Genomic DNA, 21,172 nt, shown 5'->3' with positions numbered 1-21,172 from the left:
AAGATAAGATAAGATTCATTATAAAAGCATGTATATTTCATATACATATACATTTTCTACACATATTAGTACACAATTATATATATTTTCCCAAACATTATATATATGAGTATAATATATACTAATATCTATATATTACAATTACATTACATATACACTTTTGATATAGGCTTATAGCCCTTATATATTCTTATTTTCAAAACCTATTAATATACCTATTGTATTTAAATAATATGTATAATATTTATAATGTATAATTATAATTTATTTAATTTATTTTAAAAAGTTTTGTAATTTTATTGGGTCTGCCGGACGCAGACTTAAAATGTGCCGGATTCATAGAGAATCAAGCCAGATCATCCGCCTGTGGAGTCAGTGGCTTCATAAAATTTTGCCCCAGCCGGATGCACAAGTCGGATTCACACTCGAACCAAGCCGAGCCGAGCCGATCGACCGGCTAGCGGTAACTGGGCCTATAAAAGAGCTCGGGTCCCACCTTAAAACATTTCAAATTCACTCCTTTCTTTCCTAAGTTCACTCTAAGGGTTTCCTAAGGCTTTTCTAGGGTTTTAGCACTCAAACTTGGCTTTGATTCTTGGATTTACCCTTCAAATCACAAGTAAGTACTCTAAATCATGAAATTTCTTGTTTTCTCTCATGCCTTGACCAAACTAGGTCTTCTTTCTCCATTTCTTCTAAGTTTCTAAGGCTTTTTGATTCCTTAATTTCCCTTTATACTATGCTATGTTAATGATTTACATTTTTTCTTTTCAACTTATTTATCATTTTTCTTTCCCTCTTCATTGTTCCAAATCATGAGATTCTTTTATGTTTTGTTCCTTCTCCCAATCTAGGACTTTTGCCTTTCTTTTCTTAAGTTTTTAGAACATTTTACTGTTTTTACTTCTCTTTTACTAAGTTTTAACAATGTTTAACATAGTTATGTATTCCCCCTATTTTCTTATTACTTGTTTCAGACCTGCCCATACTGCAGCAGTTCGGTCCTTGTTGTCCATAACTATGTAATTCTTATTTTAGTTGTTCTAGAACCATAGTTAGGGTTCATCTAGCTTAGTACAAATTTTTATACACCTTTGCTTAATATTACTCTAGAATATACATGTGTATAGTGATAGGCCAAATGCCTTAATAAATTTAGCTAACTTGCTGTCCTATATGTTACTAAGTAATATTGTTTGCCAAATTTGCAGCATAAAAGAAAATGGCCGCAGCCCAAGGTCGAGAAGGGAGAGGAAGAGGTAGGGGAGGCAGGGGAAGGGGTAGGGCTGTTGCTCCACCACAGTTCAACCCGAGATACTTCCGAAGCGTAGAGGAAGAAGAGTGCTATGGTGAATGGTTTATGCAGAGAAAGGTGGAGGAAGAAAGAGATGTAGTGTTAGATGACCTTGTTGCATTCAAGGTCCAGGAAAGATTCGAAAGGCTGGGGTGGTTGTCTATGCTACAGCCAGAGAGACACTGTTATCCTAGGTTGGTTCGACTGTTTTTGAGCAACCTATCCTATGGCTTCGAGGGCGATGAGTTTGTCATTCGTTCCTATGTGAAGGAAACGCCCATCACCTTTACCACAGCTGACTTGGCACAGATTTTAGAGATTTCAGAATGGAGGTACTGTACTCCAGCTGTTGATGCATCTGAGTTCCTGGCTAATGAGGAGCAGAAATGGTTGTATTCAGTTCTGACCAATGGGAAGTTTTATGATAGGCCAAAATCTGAGCTGGATTTGCTTCCATCAGCTTGTGTGCTCTCTAAGATTTGTGGTCATAACGTGGTCCAGAAGAGTGGCCATCGGACTAAGTTGTCTACGATGCAGATTCTTGCCACATATTGTCTCTATACAGGTTACCAGATCTGCCTACCTTATGCGATTATGCACACTATGGCACATCTGCATGATAATCCTGGGCGGGGTAACCTCTTGCTTGGTAGGCTTCTGACCAAGATCTTTCCCAGGTTTGGAGTAAACCTAAGGAATGAGGAGGTTTCTACAGAAAAGAGGATGAGCATCAACCGTGTCACTCTGGTGAAGATGAGCATAGAACTCCCTCCATTCTCTCCAGAGCTTGGGCATCCTAATTGCACCGACCCAGGCCAGACCACCGATGCGGAGGACACTACAGAGAGGGTGGTCGCAGATGTACCTAGAGATCCACCCACTCTTCCTCAGTATGCTACTCATGGTCATGCAGGGGCTTCTTCTTCGACATCAGCCGTCCCTACTGATGGTACCCCCTGGGGACAGCTCCTCAATCAGTTTAGGTTTCACTTTACTTGTTTTCAGTTAATGGTTGTAGTAGTTATGTTTTCTTTTCTTCAACTTGTAAGGACTAGGTCATATTTTCAGTATGTTAAACTGATGTACCAAATCAGCCCAAAGGCTGAAATTTTGTAAAGACATCCCAAGTACATATATATATATATATATATATATATATATATATATATATATATATATATATAATTACTTATCTTTTTATCTAACTTGAGTTTCACAATCAATTCCATTTTTACTTGGTAGCTTTTAGTTGAGATTTTTAATTATCCCTAACTGAACTCACCTTCAGGTCAATGAGTTCAAGAGCTGCCATATCATGAATTTAACTAAATACAATTAGAGCATGATCGCTCTGATACCACTTAAATGTCACACCCCGGCCCGGTTTATAAAGGCCAAGTGTGACTGGATGTCTCAGACACCCAATCAATCCCACCAGGATCGCAAGTGCAGTGTTCTATTCGCAATTTCATTCACAATTATCAGAATTTAAATGCAGCGGAAGCAATAAATAGAGCAATAAGACAATAGTAAAGGAGAACTAGTGATAACATTATATTATATGAACAAATATGTACATCAGAGTTACATTTGTGATTCTCAAAAAGGAAAGAAGACAGTAACTCATAAACCCAAAAAGTTATTGACTATAGCTACTACACAAGTGTTATAAACAAAAAGGGATGGAGGTAGCCTGATCAGTCTGGAAGATCAGGAGAACGCGTAATCGTCGCAGGAGCACGAAGCATCGTGCTCAATAAAGAGAGGAATATCAACTCCAGGAACAAGAGGAGCATCTTGAGCAGAAGGAGTCCCCAAAGAACCAGCAACAGCAACGGAAGCAGTTTCATCTATAAAATAAGGATATCCACAGGGGTGAGCTCTCCACTGAGCCCAGTAAGGGAATACATGCATACAAACACAGTAAATTCATGATGCATGTCCTAATCTAGTATGCTCCTTGCACAGATGCTAAGTCTCATGGCGTCTAAGTACTACTGGTGGTAGATGCTAACCTCGGTCCCGGAACTAACCCTTCGGTCACCCGAGCGAAACCATTCTACCACGGTGAGGACCCGCCAGTCCCAGAACTAACACATCGGACCCCGACAGACCCCCAAAGACAAACCCTTACTGTTTATTCCCATAGCGGAGTACACACGCTAACATGGGACAGAAGATGGCACCCCGGCATTATCCCTTCAGCTGTACCACGGGTTGTCCAACACCTCTCCCCCTGTTGGTAAGAGGCGTAGTACTGGGTAATGAATAATAACCTAACCCAGTGCAGTCTATTTATGATGATACAAGCATGTTCAGCTGAGTTACAGAGTACCAAATTCCACCATCAACAATTCAAAATAGTAATAATATCAATGCAATGCAATGCACCATGCTAATGTGCAGCCTAAATCATATGCATTCTAATGCATCAAAACACAAGCTAAGAAACTATATGCGTCAGAGTAGTTTCAATGATGCATGAGATGGCATTCAGCATAACATCAAAATTAAGATGATAAACACGCCCAAATTAAATCCAAAGTTCCCTTACCTATAGTGATAAGCTAGCCTAGCCAAATATTTCCAAAGATCCAGTCAAGATAGAGAAAATACAGGAATTACAGCCCTAAATCACATACAGATAACATCCATTAGGTTCAGATAAAAGCTAAGGGCAATCCCGAGAATACTAGGGCAGCAGGGGCATAAAAAGGAGCAGCCGGATTCAGAGGGATACAGGGCCAGACGACCGGCCTTAGACCTGCAACTACATCCGGCCCTGAGGCCGAATTTGGGGATTTAGCTTGAAATGGCCAGATTTTGACATGCATGGCCCTAATTTGGTGTTTTAAGTCAAAACTAAGGTGGGTCAGTCTAATTGGGGTTTTAATTTCATGGTTGGCTTCTTAATTTAGGGGTTTTATCAATTAACCCTAAATTAGTTGGCTTAGGGTTTATCCCATAGTCAACAGTTTTAGCAACTAAGGTCAGATTAGGGTTAATCCTACAATTTCAGGTTTAATTGGACTGGGACTGATCCAAAACAGTCCAATTCATAGCAAAATTTCAATATTCAAGCTTAGCCTTGAAGCTTTAATGGTGGTAAGCTTATTTAGGTGAATTTAGGTTGGAGAAGAAGGGAAGCAAAGGGAAAATCAGCAAGTTTCCATGGCTTACCTTTGTGTAGAAGCAGAAACAAGGTGTAGGCAGCCATTAATTATGCAATTCAGTCCCAATTGGAGGTTCTAAGCTCAATTCCAGGTATGGAGTCCAAGCTTCAAGAACAACTTCTTCTTTTCTTCTCTCTTTCCTCTCTATTCTTCTTTCTTCTTCTTTCTTGCTCTCCAAGACAGAATTCTTTTCCCTTAGATTGTAAATGTGATTTGTAAACAGTGTAAGAGGTTATATATATATATATGGTATTTAAGCACTAAGGGGCAGTATGGTCTTTTGGGCATAAATCATTTCTAAAACTGATTTTCAAAGCTGTTTATAACCTGAATCCTATTTTTATTACTTTATTCTAACCATAAAGTGATGTTGGATGACATCAGAGATCATCCGAATACAGGTAACTGTTAAGGACAGGATTTCCCACTGGGGATGTGGGTCCCACAGGGGCAATTTGACTAAAATGCCCTTCTAATCCTATTTGGTCGTACAAACAAAATATATAAATTCATTTAAATCATACTTACAATGTTTTTAATTCAGGGAGAGGTCCGGGATAGCCTCCAGGCAGCAGATCCGGCACCGGTAACTCCGATGCGGGGTTTCATGGGGGTCCTCTGACTCCAACAAGGCAAACTGGGAAGAATCCCTGGAATCCTCCATAGGAGTGTCGATTATTTCATCTGTGTCCTCGACCGATGCAGCCCATAGCATCGATGTCACCATAGGCTGAGAGCTGGAACCTGAAATCACACAAGTTCCAAAAAGTTCAAATTTAGTCGGAAATTTGTCCGGGTTTCACACATGGGATGGCCATCGACTTGGAAACCACGGCAGCATAGGATGGAGCCGAGGCCCTACCAGCGTCAGCCTCGAGTTGAGGCTCAGGGAGGAGCTCCTCTCGAGAGGGAGGACCCGCCATGACCTAAACCCCAAGAGAGAAAACGTGCGCCCAATCAGGAATCGATTCCTTCCCTTATGAGGAGACAAGAGGGAACTCTATTGTTGTTTATCAATAAAAAGGGGGGTGCCATACTACATGCCACAATTTTATGAAGTCAAAAAAAATTGGGCATTTGTTGCCTTTGCTGTGAGAGACAGTGTGCATGATGAGATTCCTTGCAACAGTGGTGTGATGCCATTAGGGTTAGAGAGACTGACCTAAGCCATAGGTGAGAGACCTTGGTCATATGCCCTTCTTCTCTTCTTCTACCTATTTCATGCAATTCCAGTTAGTGTTTGAAGCTGTTCGAGACCTATTATTGTTGCTGTCCAGTGGTGACCTTAAAGCGGAGTGTTGTTGCACAAAGAGGAGATTGACTGAAAGTCTTATATTCACTCAACTACACCATGCACCTGCATAATTAGGGTGTTTTCTGGCTCATTTCCTCTCCTTCATACCCACTGATCAGGCCTCAGATCCTCATAATTTTCAGAAGTTAAGGCATAATCTCGAGAGCCTTCCATCGACCTGATTTGGATCTCCATTCATTGAACAGATCGGCAGTGGCAGTAAGCCTCTATTTTTGGAAACTACTTTCTAATTCTGACCTTGTTTGCAACTCACAATCTAACCATCTGTTGGATAAGATGTTTGGAGGGTTATCTCCATTTCTTGGGTCCTATAACTAATCCAAAGCTGAAGGTGATCTACCTGTTGGGGACGAATGCGCAACCACAAGGAAGAACCCAAGCAAACAATCAAACAAACTGCAAGGAATTTACCGTGGTTCGGCAAGATTGCCTACATCCACCCGAGAGAACCAGAGACTTTCCACTATTTCCAGAAAAACTCTCTACACCACTCTCCACCTCACAAAGTGTTCCCCTTTGCTTATTACCAAGGTTCTCCACACAGAGACAATATATAGGGAAACCCAAAACCCTAATCCCCCATATAATTACAATTCTAACCCCATACATGTAATTGACCCAAAACCCGTCCTAATTACAAATACAGACCAATTACAATTATGTGGACCCGTAGAATACAACACACACCCAAACCCAACACTGCCCAGCAAGTTGTGAGATCTTAATAGCTTCTAAATCTGGCCTAGAGTTTTATTTTAGTGTGCTTCTGACTTGATCTTGTTAACAAAACAGGAATTTCGTGAATGGCTTGAATGATCAATGAGATCAGTCAAACTCTCTATTTATAATAATAATAATAAAAGAGATTACAAAGGGAAATATTGTTCACGACACTGTTCACGTGAACAGTGTCACAACCCAAATTACAATTCTACCCTTGTTCAAAAGTACATAAATAAAGCATAAATAAAATACCAAAAATACCCTTATAATATCGGGTAACACATCTCAACACTCCCCCTCAAGTTGGGGCAAAGATATCACACATGCCCAACTTGACTAGACTAGGATAAAACAACTTCCCACTCAACCCTTTGGTGAAGACATCAGCCAGTTGATCTCCAGACTTCACAAAAGGGATACAAATCTGCCCACTCTCTAACTTTTCCTTGATGAAGTATCTATCAATCTCCACATGTTTGGTACGGTCATGCTGCACTGGATTGTGGGCAATGCTAATTGCTGCTTTGTTGTCACAGTACAACATCAATGGAAGATGAACAGAACCACGTATATCAAAGAGTAAACTCTGAAGCCACAGTAACTCACATATGCTCGGGCCATAGCACGGAATTCAGCTTCAAGACTAGATCTTGCCATAACATTTTGCTTTTTACTCCGCTACGTGTAACCAGATTTCCTCCAACAAAAGTACAATAGCCGGAGGTAGATTTCCTGTCAGGGTTACCACCCCAGTCAGCATCTGTGTAAGCCTCGATGCGAAGATGGTCATGAGGAGACAAAAGGATCCCCTTTCCTGGAGCTGACTTTAAGTAATAGAGAATACGAAGAACAGCAGCAATGTGAGTGGAATAAGGATCATGCATGAACTGGCTCACAAGACTCACAGCAATGGCAATATCTGGTCTGGTGTGGGAGAGATAAATCAACTTGCCCACCAATCGTTGATATCTACCCTTATCAATAAGTTCACCATCCTTCTCTTGCAAACGGGTGGTAGCTTCCAAGGGAGTGTCACAAGGATGACAACCAAGCAAACCAGTCTCTGATAGTAAATCTAGAACATACTTTCTCTGGGAGAGAAAGATGCCTTTTGGAGAACGGGCAACTTCAATCCCAAGAAAATATCTTAGCTGTCCTAGATCTTTTATGTCAAATTCCCATCCCAAGAAAGCCTTCAGGTGAGAACCTTCATCTGTATCATTACCAGTTATAACTATGTCATCAACATAAACTATGAGAAGAGTGACCTTTTCCCCCTTTCGCTTGATGAACAGAGTGTGATCAACATTACTCTGTTTATATCCACAGGAGACCATGGCTTTATGAAACCTACCAAACCATGCCCGTGGAGATTGCTTCAACCCATAGAGTGCCCTTTTGAGCCTACAAACTTTCCCATGGGTCTTGTCAGAGGAAAAACCCGTAGGAACATCCATATAAACCTCCTCTTCCAACTCTCCATGAAGAAATGCATTTTTACATCCAACTGCTGTAGGTCCCACCAAAGTTGACAAGACAAGACAAGAAGACCCGGACAGTGTTCAACTTCGCAACAAGGGCAAATGTCTCATGGTAGTCGATCCCATAAGTCTGAGTGAAGCCTCTGGCCACAAGCCTAGCTTTATATCTATCCACTGTTCGATCTGGCTTCTGCTTGACAACAAATACCCATTTGCACCTGACTGGTTTCTTACCCGAAGGAAGAACAACTAGCTCCCATGTCTCATTTTTAAGTAAGGCCATCATTTCTTCCATCATGGTTGCTTTCCACTTTGGATCTGCAATCGCCTCCTGCCATTTCTGAAGAATAGAAATAGAGGAAAGAGAAGAAACAAATGCACGATAGGAAGGAGATAAAGCATCATAGGAAACAACATTGGAGATGGGGTGTTGGGTGCATGACCTAACGTTTTTAGGAACAGCGATAGGTAAGTCAAGGGAAGGATCCTTACCAGATGATGTAGCAGGGTCTGGATCTGGATCAAGTGCAGACGATAGTGGAGGTGGTATTGTGAAACCCGGTCAAATTTCCGAATAAATTTGAACTTTTGGAATCTGTGTGATTTCAAGTTCTGGTTCAACTTTGCCCATACTAGCCTCTAAGTTGTGGGCCGTCTTGATTAAGAAATTCAGACCTATCTCATGACTCGTCTGTAAAGGCATTCCGATCAGCCAACTACCGTGACCTTAAATGAGTCTGAGGTGTCTAGCGGAAGACAACACATAAGCTTGGCATGCTGGATTGATGGCCTGCGAAGCCTCTCTCTGTCTTAAGCCGAATCTCAGGTAAGAATTCCATTTTATATGTATATATGTTTTATTTTTAATTAATTAGTGTATTAGGGGCAGAATAGTAATTTTTACCTTGTGGGACCCCGCACCAGAGCTACCTGTGTCTGGTCTGCTGGCTGGACAGACTGCAGGACCTCCCCCTTAATTAAACTCAATGTAAATATAATTTAAAATATATTTATATAACGTTTTGTACGACCAAATAGGGTTAGAAGGGTATTTTAGTAAAATTGATCCCGTGGGACCCAGTTCCCCAGTGGGGAATGTGGTTCCGGACAGTTACCCGTATTCGGATCATCCCTGATGTCGCATGACATCGATCTGTAGCTGGAATAAGGTAATAAATACAAAAGAATCAATTTTAGAAATAATTTATAACCAAATGACCATTCTGCCCCTTAGTGGTTAAGTATCCTATATATATATAACTTCTCTTATACCATTTACAAAACACATTACAAGTTAGAGAAGCTGAAAAATTCGTTCCACTTGGAGAAGGAAGAAAGAAAAGGGAAAAGAGAAGAGAAGAAGAGAGAACAAGGGTACGCTTGAAGGCTTACCTCCCACAACCGAACTCGAACTTGAATCTCCATTAGAAGTGCTTCCAAGACTGCTCGCCTCTAATTTCTAGTAAGCCCGAGAACCCTTGCTGTATCCTTCTCCTTCTCCTCTAAGTTTAGTTTATTTTTAGTCTAAATACACCTAAGATGGTTGGACTCCATTAAAGCTTCAAAGTTAAGCTTGAATAATTAGATTTTGTTGTGAGATTGGGCTGTTCTAACTAATTCCAGCCCAATCAGACCTGAAATTGAGTGTTAAACTCTAATCAAACCTTCAATGTTGAAGCTATTACTTGTATAGTAAACCCTAACCTAGCTAATTTAGGTTTAATTGAAGAAATTCCTAAATTAACTAACTATTTATGAAATTGAACACCCAAAATAGATTGACCCACCTTGAATCAATGTTAAAACTCCTACTTTGGGCCATACATGCAAAGATCCGCCAATCAAGCAAAACCCCCAAATTCGGACACCGACCGGATCTTGTTGCGGGCCAGGGGCGGTTGACCGCTCCCTGGAAGTCCGCATCCGGCTCCCCCATTTTTGTGCCCTTATGACCTAGACCCCTTGGGACTTGACCTTGGACCATCCCAAAACCTATTGCATGGTGTTTAGTATGTTGTTTAGGGTTGTTTCTAATGTTTCTAGTCGGTTTGTTGGATTGTTGGTGGGTAACTGACATAGGATTCCTTCTATAACTAATCTATAATATTATTGTCTCATATTTAGGACTGTCTGGGTCTGTTCTTGCCTGCCTATTGGAGTTTATTCACCTAGGCTATCTACAACTACAGGTAAGCGGATTCGACCTTAATTTTCTGCGTGTTTATCACATTAATTTCAACTTTATGTTGAATACCAAGCTCATGCATCATTACCTCTATACCTGGAGCATGTAGTTTTCTAGCTTTTATTTAATGCATTAGATGCATGTAAAATAGGTTCGACAAAGACATACTGCGATGCATTTGCATTGATTATTTATATGATGTGAATTTATGATGATGGAATTTGGTAAATTATAACTCGGATCATGCTTGCCTCATCATGTTTAGACTCGATGGCTAGGTTGATATTTATTACCTAATCGCGCCCCTTACCAACAGGGGGAAAGGTGTTGGACAACCCGTGGCAGAGACCGATGTGTTAGTTCCGGGATGCCATCTTCTGTCCCATGTTAGCGGGTCCCTAATTCCGCTGTGGGAATAAACAGGCAGGGTTGGTCATTTGGGGGTCTGTCGGGGTCCGATGTGTTAGTTCCGGAACTGGCGGGTCCTCACCATGGTAGAATGGTTTCGCTCGGGTGACCGAAGGGTTAGTTCCGGGACCGAGGTTAGCATCTACCACTAGTAGTAGTACTTATACCCCGTGAGACTTAGTATCTGTCTTAGAACATGTTAGTTTAGCACACGCATCATGGATTTATTGTGTTTGTATGCTGGTACCCCCCCTTACTGGGCTCAGTTGAGAGCTCACCCCTGTGGATATCCTTATTTTTCAGGTGATTTAGTTACTTCTAATGTTGGATTTGCGGCGCTGGAGTTTGAAGTGCACGATACTTCGTACGCACGTAATGATTGGGCAACCTCCTGATCTTGGCCTGATAGTCCAGACTACCTCCCCACTCTTTTATGCTTTATAAATGTTTTATATAGTTATAGAATAGTTTCTTGTATACTTTTACTCTGTGCTACCTTTGAAAACTGTATAGTTGTATCACAAGCCTTATCATTTATATAAATGAAATATCATTTAGACTTCTCTAACTAATGATGTTATCTCTATTAATTAAATTGTTTCCGCTGCCTCTGATTACTGTATCTGTGAGCAATGATTGTGAATAGGGTACTGCACTTGTGATCCTTGGGGATTGGTTGGATGTCAGAGACATCCCGCCACACTTGGCCCTTAATAATCGGGCCAGGGTGTGACAGGTATGGTGGTGGTGGTAGTCTCAACTTGTCCTGTGTGCTCCGGGGTATATACTTTATCAACAGGGATTTGACTGATTGGTCTATGCTCCCCCTGAATAGGAGCCACTGTAGAAGCTGAAGTTATAAAGGGCTCCCCCTGAATAGAAGCCGGAAGAATAGCAGACACATCTTCAAAACCCTGATCTTGCTCCCCCTAAAGAAGTGTCTGGGAATAATATGACAAGGACTCAGGGAAGATAATATCCATGGAGACAAAAGTACGACGAGAAGGTGGATGGTAACACTTGTATCCTTTCTGAGTCGCAGAATAGCCCAGAAAAATACACCGAATGCTCCGTGGATCAAATTTCACATAAGGATGATGATTGCGAACATAGCAAACACAACCAAAAACTTTGGGGGGAACCACAAAGGAGGAGGAACCTGGAGGAGATCAACGGGGGAACAACCATCAAGGACACGGGTAGGCACACGGTTGATGAGATAAGCAGTGGTAAGAATGGCATCACCCCAGTAGTGAGAAGGAACCTGCCGTGCAAACATAATGGCCCGGCTACCTCAAGATGTCTATTTTTCCTTTCAAAGAACCCCATTCTCGGGCAAAGTGTGTCAACACAACTGTCCGATGGACAATACCACGCGCAGCCAAATAAAGTTGAACCGACCCTCCATGTACTCTCTGCCATTATCACTGTGTAAAATGCGCAAGGTGGCATTAAATTGGGTCTGAACCATACGATGAAATAACTGAAAACAGCGAAAGACCTCACTTTTATGGCTCATCATGTACACCCAAGTGGCACGAGTATAACAATCAATAAACGAGACAAACCATCGATGACCAGAAAGGAAAGTACAACGGGCGGGGCCCCACACATCAGAATGAACCAAAGCAAAAGGAGACTCACTTCTTTTATTTAATGAAGAATAACTGGAATGAGTCTGTTTAGCCAAAACACAAGCCTCACAGAAAAACTCATTCCTATTACAATGCTTAATCAAGCACGGAAACAAAAGAGACAAAGTACTAAGGGATGAATGACCAAGTCGACAGTGCCAGAGATGAAGGTCAAGGGACGAGGTGGACTGTAAATGATGAGCTGTAGAGGAAGCCGAATGCAAAGTAGAAGGCTGACCCGGGTCAAGTAAGTAGAGACCACCCTGCATCTTACCACTCCCAATTGTGCGCCCCGTCTCCAGATCATGTATGACACAATGAGAAGGGAAAAAAATCAATTTGCAGTTCAGATCTCTAGTTAGACTACTAATAGAGAGAAGGTTGGTAGAAAAGGACGGAACATGCAAAACAGATTTTAATGAAAGGGTAGGTGAGCAACGTATGGAACCCTTCCCATTAATAGGAGAAAGGGAACCATTAGCTACTTGAACATTGTCTTTGCCAGAACATGGAGAATAAAGATGAAATACATGGGAGAAGCCAGTCATGTGGTCAGTGGCACCGGAATCTATAATCCAAGGACTGGATATAACCGATGCACACAGACTACTGACTGGAGTACCTGAGGCAAAATTAGACCCAGGAGGGGCAACAGGAACAGATGCCGGAGGGGAGGCAGCGGAAGAGGCCTATAGCATATGACGGAAAGCTAGGAGCTCATCCTGAGTAAGCCCAATGTCAGATGAAGGGGCAGCAGCAGCAGCAGTAGTAGGAGAATCAGCCATACGAGCCTTGGGCTTAAACTTCCCACGGGCTTTCTTTTCCTCAAAATCAGCAGGCTTCCCATAGAGCTTCCAGCATTGAGCCTTGGTATGATAGAGCCTGTTGCAGTGTTCACACTTGACAGGACCTTTAGGGACAGCAGTACCACCATCAGTAGTGGTAAGAGAAGGAGTACTGGAAGCAACTTGCAAGGCGGATCGATCAACAGTAGAGGAATGCAGCATAGCAGCCCGACAAGATTTCTCATTATGAACCAAGGCAAAGGCCTGCTCTAGGGATGGAAAAGGGGACTGCCCAAGTACTTGCACCCAAATAGGATCAAACTCCATATTTAGTCCAGCCAAAAAATCATAGACACGTATTTTGTCAACGTGTTTGCGATAGGCAGCCAGATCAGTAGCAGTAGAGGGCTGATAGTCGGAGTAATGATCCAATTGCTGCCACATGTTCTTGAGGGCAACATAGTAGCTCCTGTTGGGTAGTGGCATTAGCCTTCTTTCTAATCTCATAAACCTATGCATCATTCCCCGTGCGACCATAAGTCTCTTTGGCACCATTCCAGATAGTATGGGCTGTGTCCAGTAGAAGAAAATTGTCTGAGATATCCCCTTGCATAGAATGGATCAAGTAGGACATCACAATCGCATAATTGGATAACCACTTGTTGAGCTAAGAACCCTCTTCCACTGGTTTAGTTGTTGTCCCAAGAAGATGGCCAGTGAGACCACGGCCAGCCACTGTCAAATAGGTAGACCGAGACCACTTCAGGTAGTTAGAGCCATCAAGTTTGATTGGGGCAGCAAGGGGAAGAAAATCAGTCCGGGGCTGGCCATCAATGCCAGAAGAGGCCGAAGAAGAATCTGAACCAATCATTGCAGCAGGTAACCAATATTCAATGAAGCAGCAAATAGCCAAAAAATATCCAAAAAAAAATTCTGGAATCGACCCCCAATAGAAGAGGGTTGTATTGGAGCAAAAAATCTCAGATATGTAGGCTGGGAATGATGTTGAATGAAGGCAGCAAGGGTGCCAATCAGATGCAGCAGGAACCAGCAGCCCAACCCCAAGATCGATTAATGTCAGGGTTTTGAAAAAAACCCTGAGAAGAGAGATCGATAAGGGGCTGGGGTCTTCAACCAATCTGATGAAGGGAATAGGGGCTGAGAACAATATCAAATAAAGATCCCACAATAGAAGATGCAGACAAAACAGATGTAGAGGCCTGATCTCCAAAAAAAAATAGGAATCTTCAAATCCCAGACAGTTCTTCAGCTCCACTCGATCCAAAAAAGAGGCATAAAAAGGAGGTATGTTGGGGCAGCAGCTAGATCATTACGATCACCTCAATAGTGCTGCCCTGATAGGAGAAGAAGAACCAAAAGAAAGGAAGAAAGAAGAAGGGAAGAAGGTCGATGGAGGGAAGGAGAAAAAAAATCGAAGGGAGGGAGGTGGGTTTTGAAAACCTAGATCAGAGTGCATTTGGCTCTGATGCCATGTTAACAAAACAGGAATTTCGTGAATGACTTGAATGATCAATGAGATCAGTCAAGCTCTATTTATAATAATAATAATAATAAAAGAGATTATAAAGGGAAACACTGTTCACGTGAACAGCGTCATAGCCCAAATTACAATTCTACCCTTGTTCAAAAGTACATAAATAAAGCATAAATAAAATACCAAAAATACCCTTATAATATCGGGTAACACATCTCAACAGATCTACTATTTATGAGAGTTACTATTTTACCATTTTCCAACATTCCCATCTGAAACATTAATGACTCTACCTATGTGTATGAAAACTTCAGCTACTTCAGTATGGGATCTCTGGATTTGGCGACGAACATTTTCACCAATCTCGTGTGCAGCACTAACACTCAAAAACGGATCAACCTGCAAGAAAAATAATAAATACCAAGCTGCAAAAGCTAGAGATGGAACTAAAGTTCAGCTATATGCAGATGCAGTACTAAAATTAAACTAAAGGCCGTCTTAGCATTTAGAATAACACAAGAATCATAATGACTGACCTCAATGTGTACATCAAGATGCATACACGACCCAGCCTTCCTTCCCCTCAAGTGGTGGCATCCCTACAGGTGTTACAGAAATTCTTATCAAACAAGAACGAAGTAAGTTTTGCAAAATGAAAGCAAGTCATCAAATAAGGGAAATTCTTCTTTCCCCTGCTTTTAAAGAAAGAAAGTTCTGCAAGATGCCAACAGTCTATTAGAACCCAAACATGGCTAATATGTTCCCAAAACTGAAACACAATGCTACATTCATCAAAGTAGAATCAACAGCCAGTCAAATCCAATAGCAGCAAGCATGAAAGAAGACTAATAAATGGAAACATACAAATAAAAGTATATATATGACCAACAATATCATATTTATTATCAATTTATTTCATTGACAGTTAATAGTAGTGTTAAGATGTGTTATATGTTACCGCAGGGGTATACTTATCATACCCAGCGGTAGATTAATTTTATGGTTTACTTTAGGCCTACCACAAGTAGTATAAGGGTATTCTTGTCCTTGCGGCATTGTAATATTGTTTACCCTATTATATGAATATATGAGAGGAATGCCAATAGCCATTCTATTCTTTTATATTGGCAGTCTCTTCTCCCTTTTTTCTCTCCTCATCTCTCTCTTTCTTCTTTGCCTCTCTCGGCAGTGATGCAGTACATAGCCATCGATTTAATTCCTAGACAGGCTCACACTTAGGCCCATATATGGCTTATGCATAAGCCCATATTCCAGTCCCTCTTTTGCTCCCATATAGCCATTGACCAGAAGCTGGAATGGGAGATTCTAGACAGATTTCGTAGGTCTATATGTTGATCATAGTCCAGCCATCAGTCAGCAGGTCTTTAAGAAGATATTTTCCAGATTTTGTGGGATTATGTAGGGCCCAGTCTGGTCTTTGCATGGAGGCTATTGCTGGGTGTTTGTTTCCTTATTTTGAGAGGACTCTTAGAAGAGATCTTTTGGGCCCATAGCCAGGTTGCATGGAGGAGAATAGGAGCTGCTGATGAGATCTTTCAACATCCTTATCTACTTACTATTTTTGTCACTTTCTATTTCTTTGTAATGACTCTAGTTAGTTAGGAGTTTCTATTTTCTTTCTCTCCATTCCCTTGTGATGTTGAAGTTAGTTTCTTAGCCTTCAAGTAGCCAACGCATGTTATGGGTTACTAATTTTGTAATCTGATTTTTTAACATTATTATAAATACAAGAAAGGGGGAACCTCCCTATCGGTTTTGGCAAAAAAGAATGTTTGAGTCTTCTTCAATGGAGCAGCAACTTGTGGTGATTCAAGGTGCATACCTAGGTGGTGAAGCCAGGTCAACCTTCTTCTTCCTATCTTTTTTTTTTTGTTCTTCAACTGTTATTCTGGTTCAGCCAAGTCCAGCAACCATCCTTTCATTACTGTGGCTCATAACGAAGGTAATCTCAGTATTGTTTTATTGCTTATTTAACTCACTGTACTGTTCTTCATTATCCTAATCTATTCTGAAGTTTTCCTGCTCTGTTTTGTGCCTGCGATACCTTGTTGGACAGTTTTCCCAGTCCGATTTTTCATCTTTGATTTCTAGTGGTCAGACCATCGGATTGCTCTGAATTTTTAGTATGATAATCCTTTCCCTGTTTGTTGTCTTCGATCCCAGTCTGGTCTCCATCAGACTGCTGGATTGACAGAAATAAAAATCTTGTAGTTGTTATTTCCGTTTCTCCTTACTTTCTAATTTCAGTTTTGTTTATTTCTCCCTATTCCTCCATTGGATTAATCTGCAATTTGGACATTCAATCAGCATAACAGTTTCTTCTTCCGATTATGATTTCAGCCCCCATTCAATGTTTGATTCATAGTTATTAATTCTGTTATATTCTGTCCATTTATTTTCTGTGTTGTCACTGCGATTCTGGTTCTTCCTGTTAGGTTGTTAGTGTTGAATTGTGTCAACCTATCATCCCCACATCAGGCAGGAACCCTACTGCCCTATGTTTCTTCTTCACCATCTACTTTGTTTTCTTCTTCTTATTGGTTGTTCCAGGTCTGAAATTGCAACAAGTAATATAACCAAACTAGCAGATGAAGCATAAACTATTTTAAACATGTACAATGGACTACTGCCCAGGATACCCCTGGGAAACTTGGAAATTATCTATGACTGTCCTTTTAGAGATAGAAACATCATTATGAAGTTGAGCACATGCATATTCTCACCAACATGAATAGTAGAACCACCAAAATGCCATTTCATCAATAATAGATTGATCAAAACTAAAGTTGGAACTAGTATCTGGAAGCACGCTAAATAGGTATCATGTGGTCCATAATGATCCATATGTAAATGTTTATCCATTATGACTGACAGATAATAACCGATATTGAATAAAGAACTAATAAAGGCTTGTTCAATACCTCTAGGCGTTTGAAAAGAAAAATGGATCAGAATGACAAAAAAAAAATTCAAATGTAAAGAAAAAACAAGAAAGAAAATAACCAGTCCATCATAGAATAAATGCGAGAGATTAAATCATGAACACAAAAACAATTTTTCCAATTAAAAAGAGAAAAAGATAAAAGCATAGCACTTACCCTGACCCCTTCAACTTGGAGTATTGTTTGTTTAACAAGATCCAAAAGATGCGGCTCAACTCCAGCATCCACCAGTTCCATGACACTAAATTTTTAAACCACCAAACATGTCAAACGAGGAGATCAAGTGAGCTCTCGGAAAGTTTCATCATAAATAGAAATAAAAAACCAATGCCATATATACCATAAAAAATAAAAGAAGATGAATGAATGAATCCTGTTGTCAGTATATGAATCATGCATTATTTTCCTTTTCATTTGAGGATAATCAACAATTTATTTATTAATGCCCTTTATTCAATCATGTTACTGAGAGCATCTACCTTAAAACAAAAATACTGCAAACCAGTGCACAGGCTTTATTCTTGCCTATTCAGTCCCTGAAGTGGACTACTTAAAGTGCAAGATCAAAGGATACTCACAGATCACTTGCATGTATATGTTAATCGATCTCAATGTAGTAAAGAAACTTTTGGCACAACAAATAAATTTAGAAAAATTCTACAGCTCTACAAGCGAAGAGATTGCCACTAGAGATAATTTTAATAATACATATGGAAGATCTTGCATATGCTTAGACATCCCAGAATTATACAGTCAACATCCAAGGCAATTCATACAATTCTAGAGTTGGATTTGAGCGAAGCAAACTAACTAGAAGTCTCGCTCTTACCCTCTTCCTTCTTTAAACTTTTACGGTTTTACCCCAATAGATTCAATTAACACTAAACTCTAAGATTAACAAAATAGAAAGTAGAAAAGGTATACCTCTGGTACCCATTTTCAACTCCAGCTTTTAGGATCATCCCTGAGACAATGAGCCCCGCAAGGGGATCTAGAAACTTCACTCCGAGAATAGAGCCTCCTATGTTCACAAGGCTGAACTTCATGAGGTGATATTTCATAATTAAAAAAAAGGAAAAAGAACGCTGTCCGGTCGCGTTCCCCTGTGCCCAAACACAAGGAGGGCGAAATGACCACCCCACCCCTCCTTTTGGATGCCCCTGCACAAGCGACGGGACAGCATTCTTCTTCCCAAAAAAATTTCTCTCAAAAGGCAAGAAGCATTTAAACTCAAGTAAAATCTTTTGACCATTCCACATCAATGGAAACAAACACCGTTAGTGAAGTAAATTGGGGAGAAAAGGAGGCATAATCTTATATAACCAAACCTCAAACTTCATAAACCTTCATTAATACCTTCAATAGCTAGCATATATCCCTGTCTCATCAGCCAACTATTAAATCTTCTTTCCTAGCCTAGTTCTTCAATCAACCTAATTATTCCATGTTTCATCAAACCCTGAATTTCACTAACTCTATATCATATTGTTCCCCGCTTCCTCAAGTTGAAACCCCAACACTTTCTACGTCCCACCCCAAAATATTCCCAAACCCTAACCACAAAAGATTGCATCTGGTTAGTTTGGGACTTTGGGTACTAGAACCCTACTTGTCCTGCATCATTTAGATTAAAAAAAAAAAAAATCAACCTTAACAAATAATCTTATCACAGTTATCATAATAGAATGTGTCTGAAAACAACAAAGGTTCTTACCAACCCCAATGAGAGCAACAATTGACGAGACAGCATCAACACGATGATGCCATGCATTCGCTTTCATCAGTCCACTTCCTTGCTTTTCCCCAGCTCTTTTTGTTATCCAAAAAAGACTATAAGATAAAGAAATATAGCATAAGTACCCAAGTAAATTAAATTACTTATAATACCACATAACATTCTGAATTGAAACCAATACCAAATAATGAAAAACTGAAGCACATTGCCAGATAAATTTAATATTCAAAAAGAAAAACACAATTGTCCATTTACAGAATGCAATTATTCATATTTCACTGATTCTCGAAACACTAATTTGTGACAATCAATTACTGAATCATCAAATATAATAGTGATGGCAATGTAACTCTAACGATTATTGCAGCAGAAAACACAATCATTACAGGAGTCGGGAGCCATCCTAATACATAAGGCATGAAATAATGATTAAACAAATGTATGGTCCAGGATACCCAAGCTTGTCTCCTCTATACAGATTTGATGGATATCCTAGACAAGAAGGCTATCTTAGTAAGTGTGACAGTTGAGAACCCAAAAACAGTACATGCGATAGAATGGAGAAACAGAAGAGAAGAGAAAGAAAGGAAAAAGGAGAGAAAATGATGAAGGAGAAGAGGGGAATTCTAGAGCCACAATAGGAACCAGAATCTTACCAATCATGGTCTAGTCCAACAATATATATTAAATTAGGAAACCTACTAAAAGTTTGATTACAAATAAAGACAAAGACAACTTAAAGTAACTAACAATGACTCAATGAATGACTCAATGACATAAACCAAGACAAAAACTCAACATCAAACACTTCCCTCACAGTACAGCTAAGACTCCCTGCCACGGTACAATATTAAACCCTCCCCCTCAAGTTGGAGCAAATATATCCTAGGCTCTGCCTTGGAACCATGGTACAAAATCTCACGATATTTCGCCGAAATATCGCCTAATTTCGTAAATCTCAAGCTGTCCGAGACGAGATGGCAATCCGAAATGAAAAAATACAATATTTCGTCGATATCTCGTGAGATATCGACGATATATCGTGGACTCATGAGATATCGACGAAATGTTGAAAAATCACTTAAAGTGTCACGTGAGCTGGGGCTTTAATACCTTATTTTGCAGGTTTCGGTCGATATTTCGACCGAGAGCTGCTTATGCTTAGAAATTTCAGTGTTTTGCCTCTTCTTCCACTCTTCCAAGCTCTCATCCAAGACTCCAACCATTGTTCAAGCACTTTGTTGACGGATTGTCGCTGGTAAACTCATTGGAGGCTCATCTAAGCACATCCTACAAGCCTCTTTTTTTCACTATTTAAGGTAAATCTCTTTTCTTTAAAATTATTTTTTTGAAAATACTATGTCCTAGAGTTGTTGTATGATGATGATATTAATATATGTTAGACACCGGAGGCCGATCTACAACCTCACAGTGTCGAAATTTTTTTTCCATATGCAATTTTTTTTTTTTTTTCTGGTTTTAAAAATTGATTTTCCTACAATTAAAATAGGAAAAAATTAGGGGTAATATAACTTAGATGGGAATGAATTAAATATATGTTAGACACCAATGGCCGATCTACGGCTTCACGGTGCTGAACTTATTTTTCTGGCCATAAATAATTATTTAATTTTCAAAAATTAAGAAAAATATTTAAAAAATTACAAAAAAAAAGAAATAAATAAGGAAAAATATGAGTTTTAGGTTTGAAAAATAATGAAAAAATATGAAAGTAATTTCTACATGTTTTGAAATGCATTAGATATATATTATGTTTAATAATTTTCGGTTTTGTTGTGTTAGGTCAATATTTATATTAAAATTATATATAAAAAATTGTTTTTAATTATGCGAAAAATATAGGGGTTAGGGGAAAAATATTAAATAGCTATACAAGTGTTTTAGTATTCTAAAAGTGTCAATTGAAGTGCTTCTACATTAAGTTTTTAATTATTTGTTTTACTTACATTGTAGTAAACAA

The 21,172-nt window shown here is 39.9% G+C and overlaps 1 protein-coding gene across 2 annotated transcripts in view; it reads right to left on the bottom strand.

The window, feature by feature from the left end:
* The window catches only part of LOC122666826 (metal tolerance protein 2-like), a 109,411-nt gene that overhangs the window by 54,084 nt on the left and 34,155 nt on the right, over positions 1-21,172 (bottom strand). For both annotated transcript variants that reach the window (XM_043862906.1, XM_043862907.1), the window contains exons 5-9: positions 19,171-19,286; positions 18,381-18,477; positions 17,613-17,697; positions 15,030-15,092; positions 14,787-14,892 (exon numbers count right to left, since the gene is read on the bottom strand). In XM_043862906.1, coding sequence (XP_043718841.1) covers positions 14,787-14,892; positions 15,030-15,092; positions 17,613-17,697; positions 18,381-18,477; positions 19,171-19,286 — 467 coding nt within the window. The remainder of the gene's footprint in view (positions 1-14,786; positions 14,893-15,029; positions 15,093-17,612; positions 17,698-18,380; positions 18,478-19,170; positions 19,287-21,172) is intronic.

Source organism: Telopea speciosissima, chromosome 7, assembly GCF_018873765.1.
Source record: "Telopea speciosissima isolate NSW1024214 ecotype Mountain lineage chromosome 7, Tspe_v1, whole genome shotgun sequence".
NCBI classification, from domain to species: Eukaryota; Viridiplantae; Streptophyta; class Magnoliopsida; order Proteales; family Proteaceae; genus Telopea; species Telopea speciosissima.
Note: the sequence above shows the minus strand (reverse complement) of the source record. Positions and strands in the feature narration are given on the sequence as shown.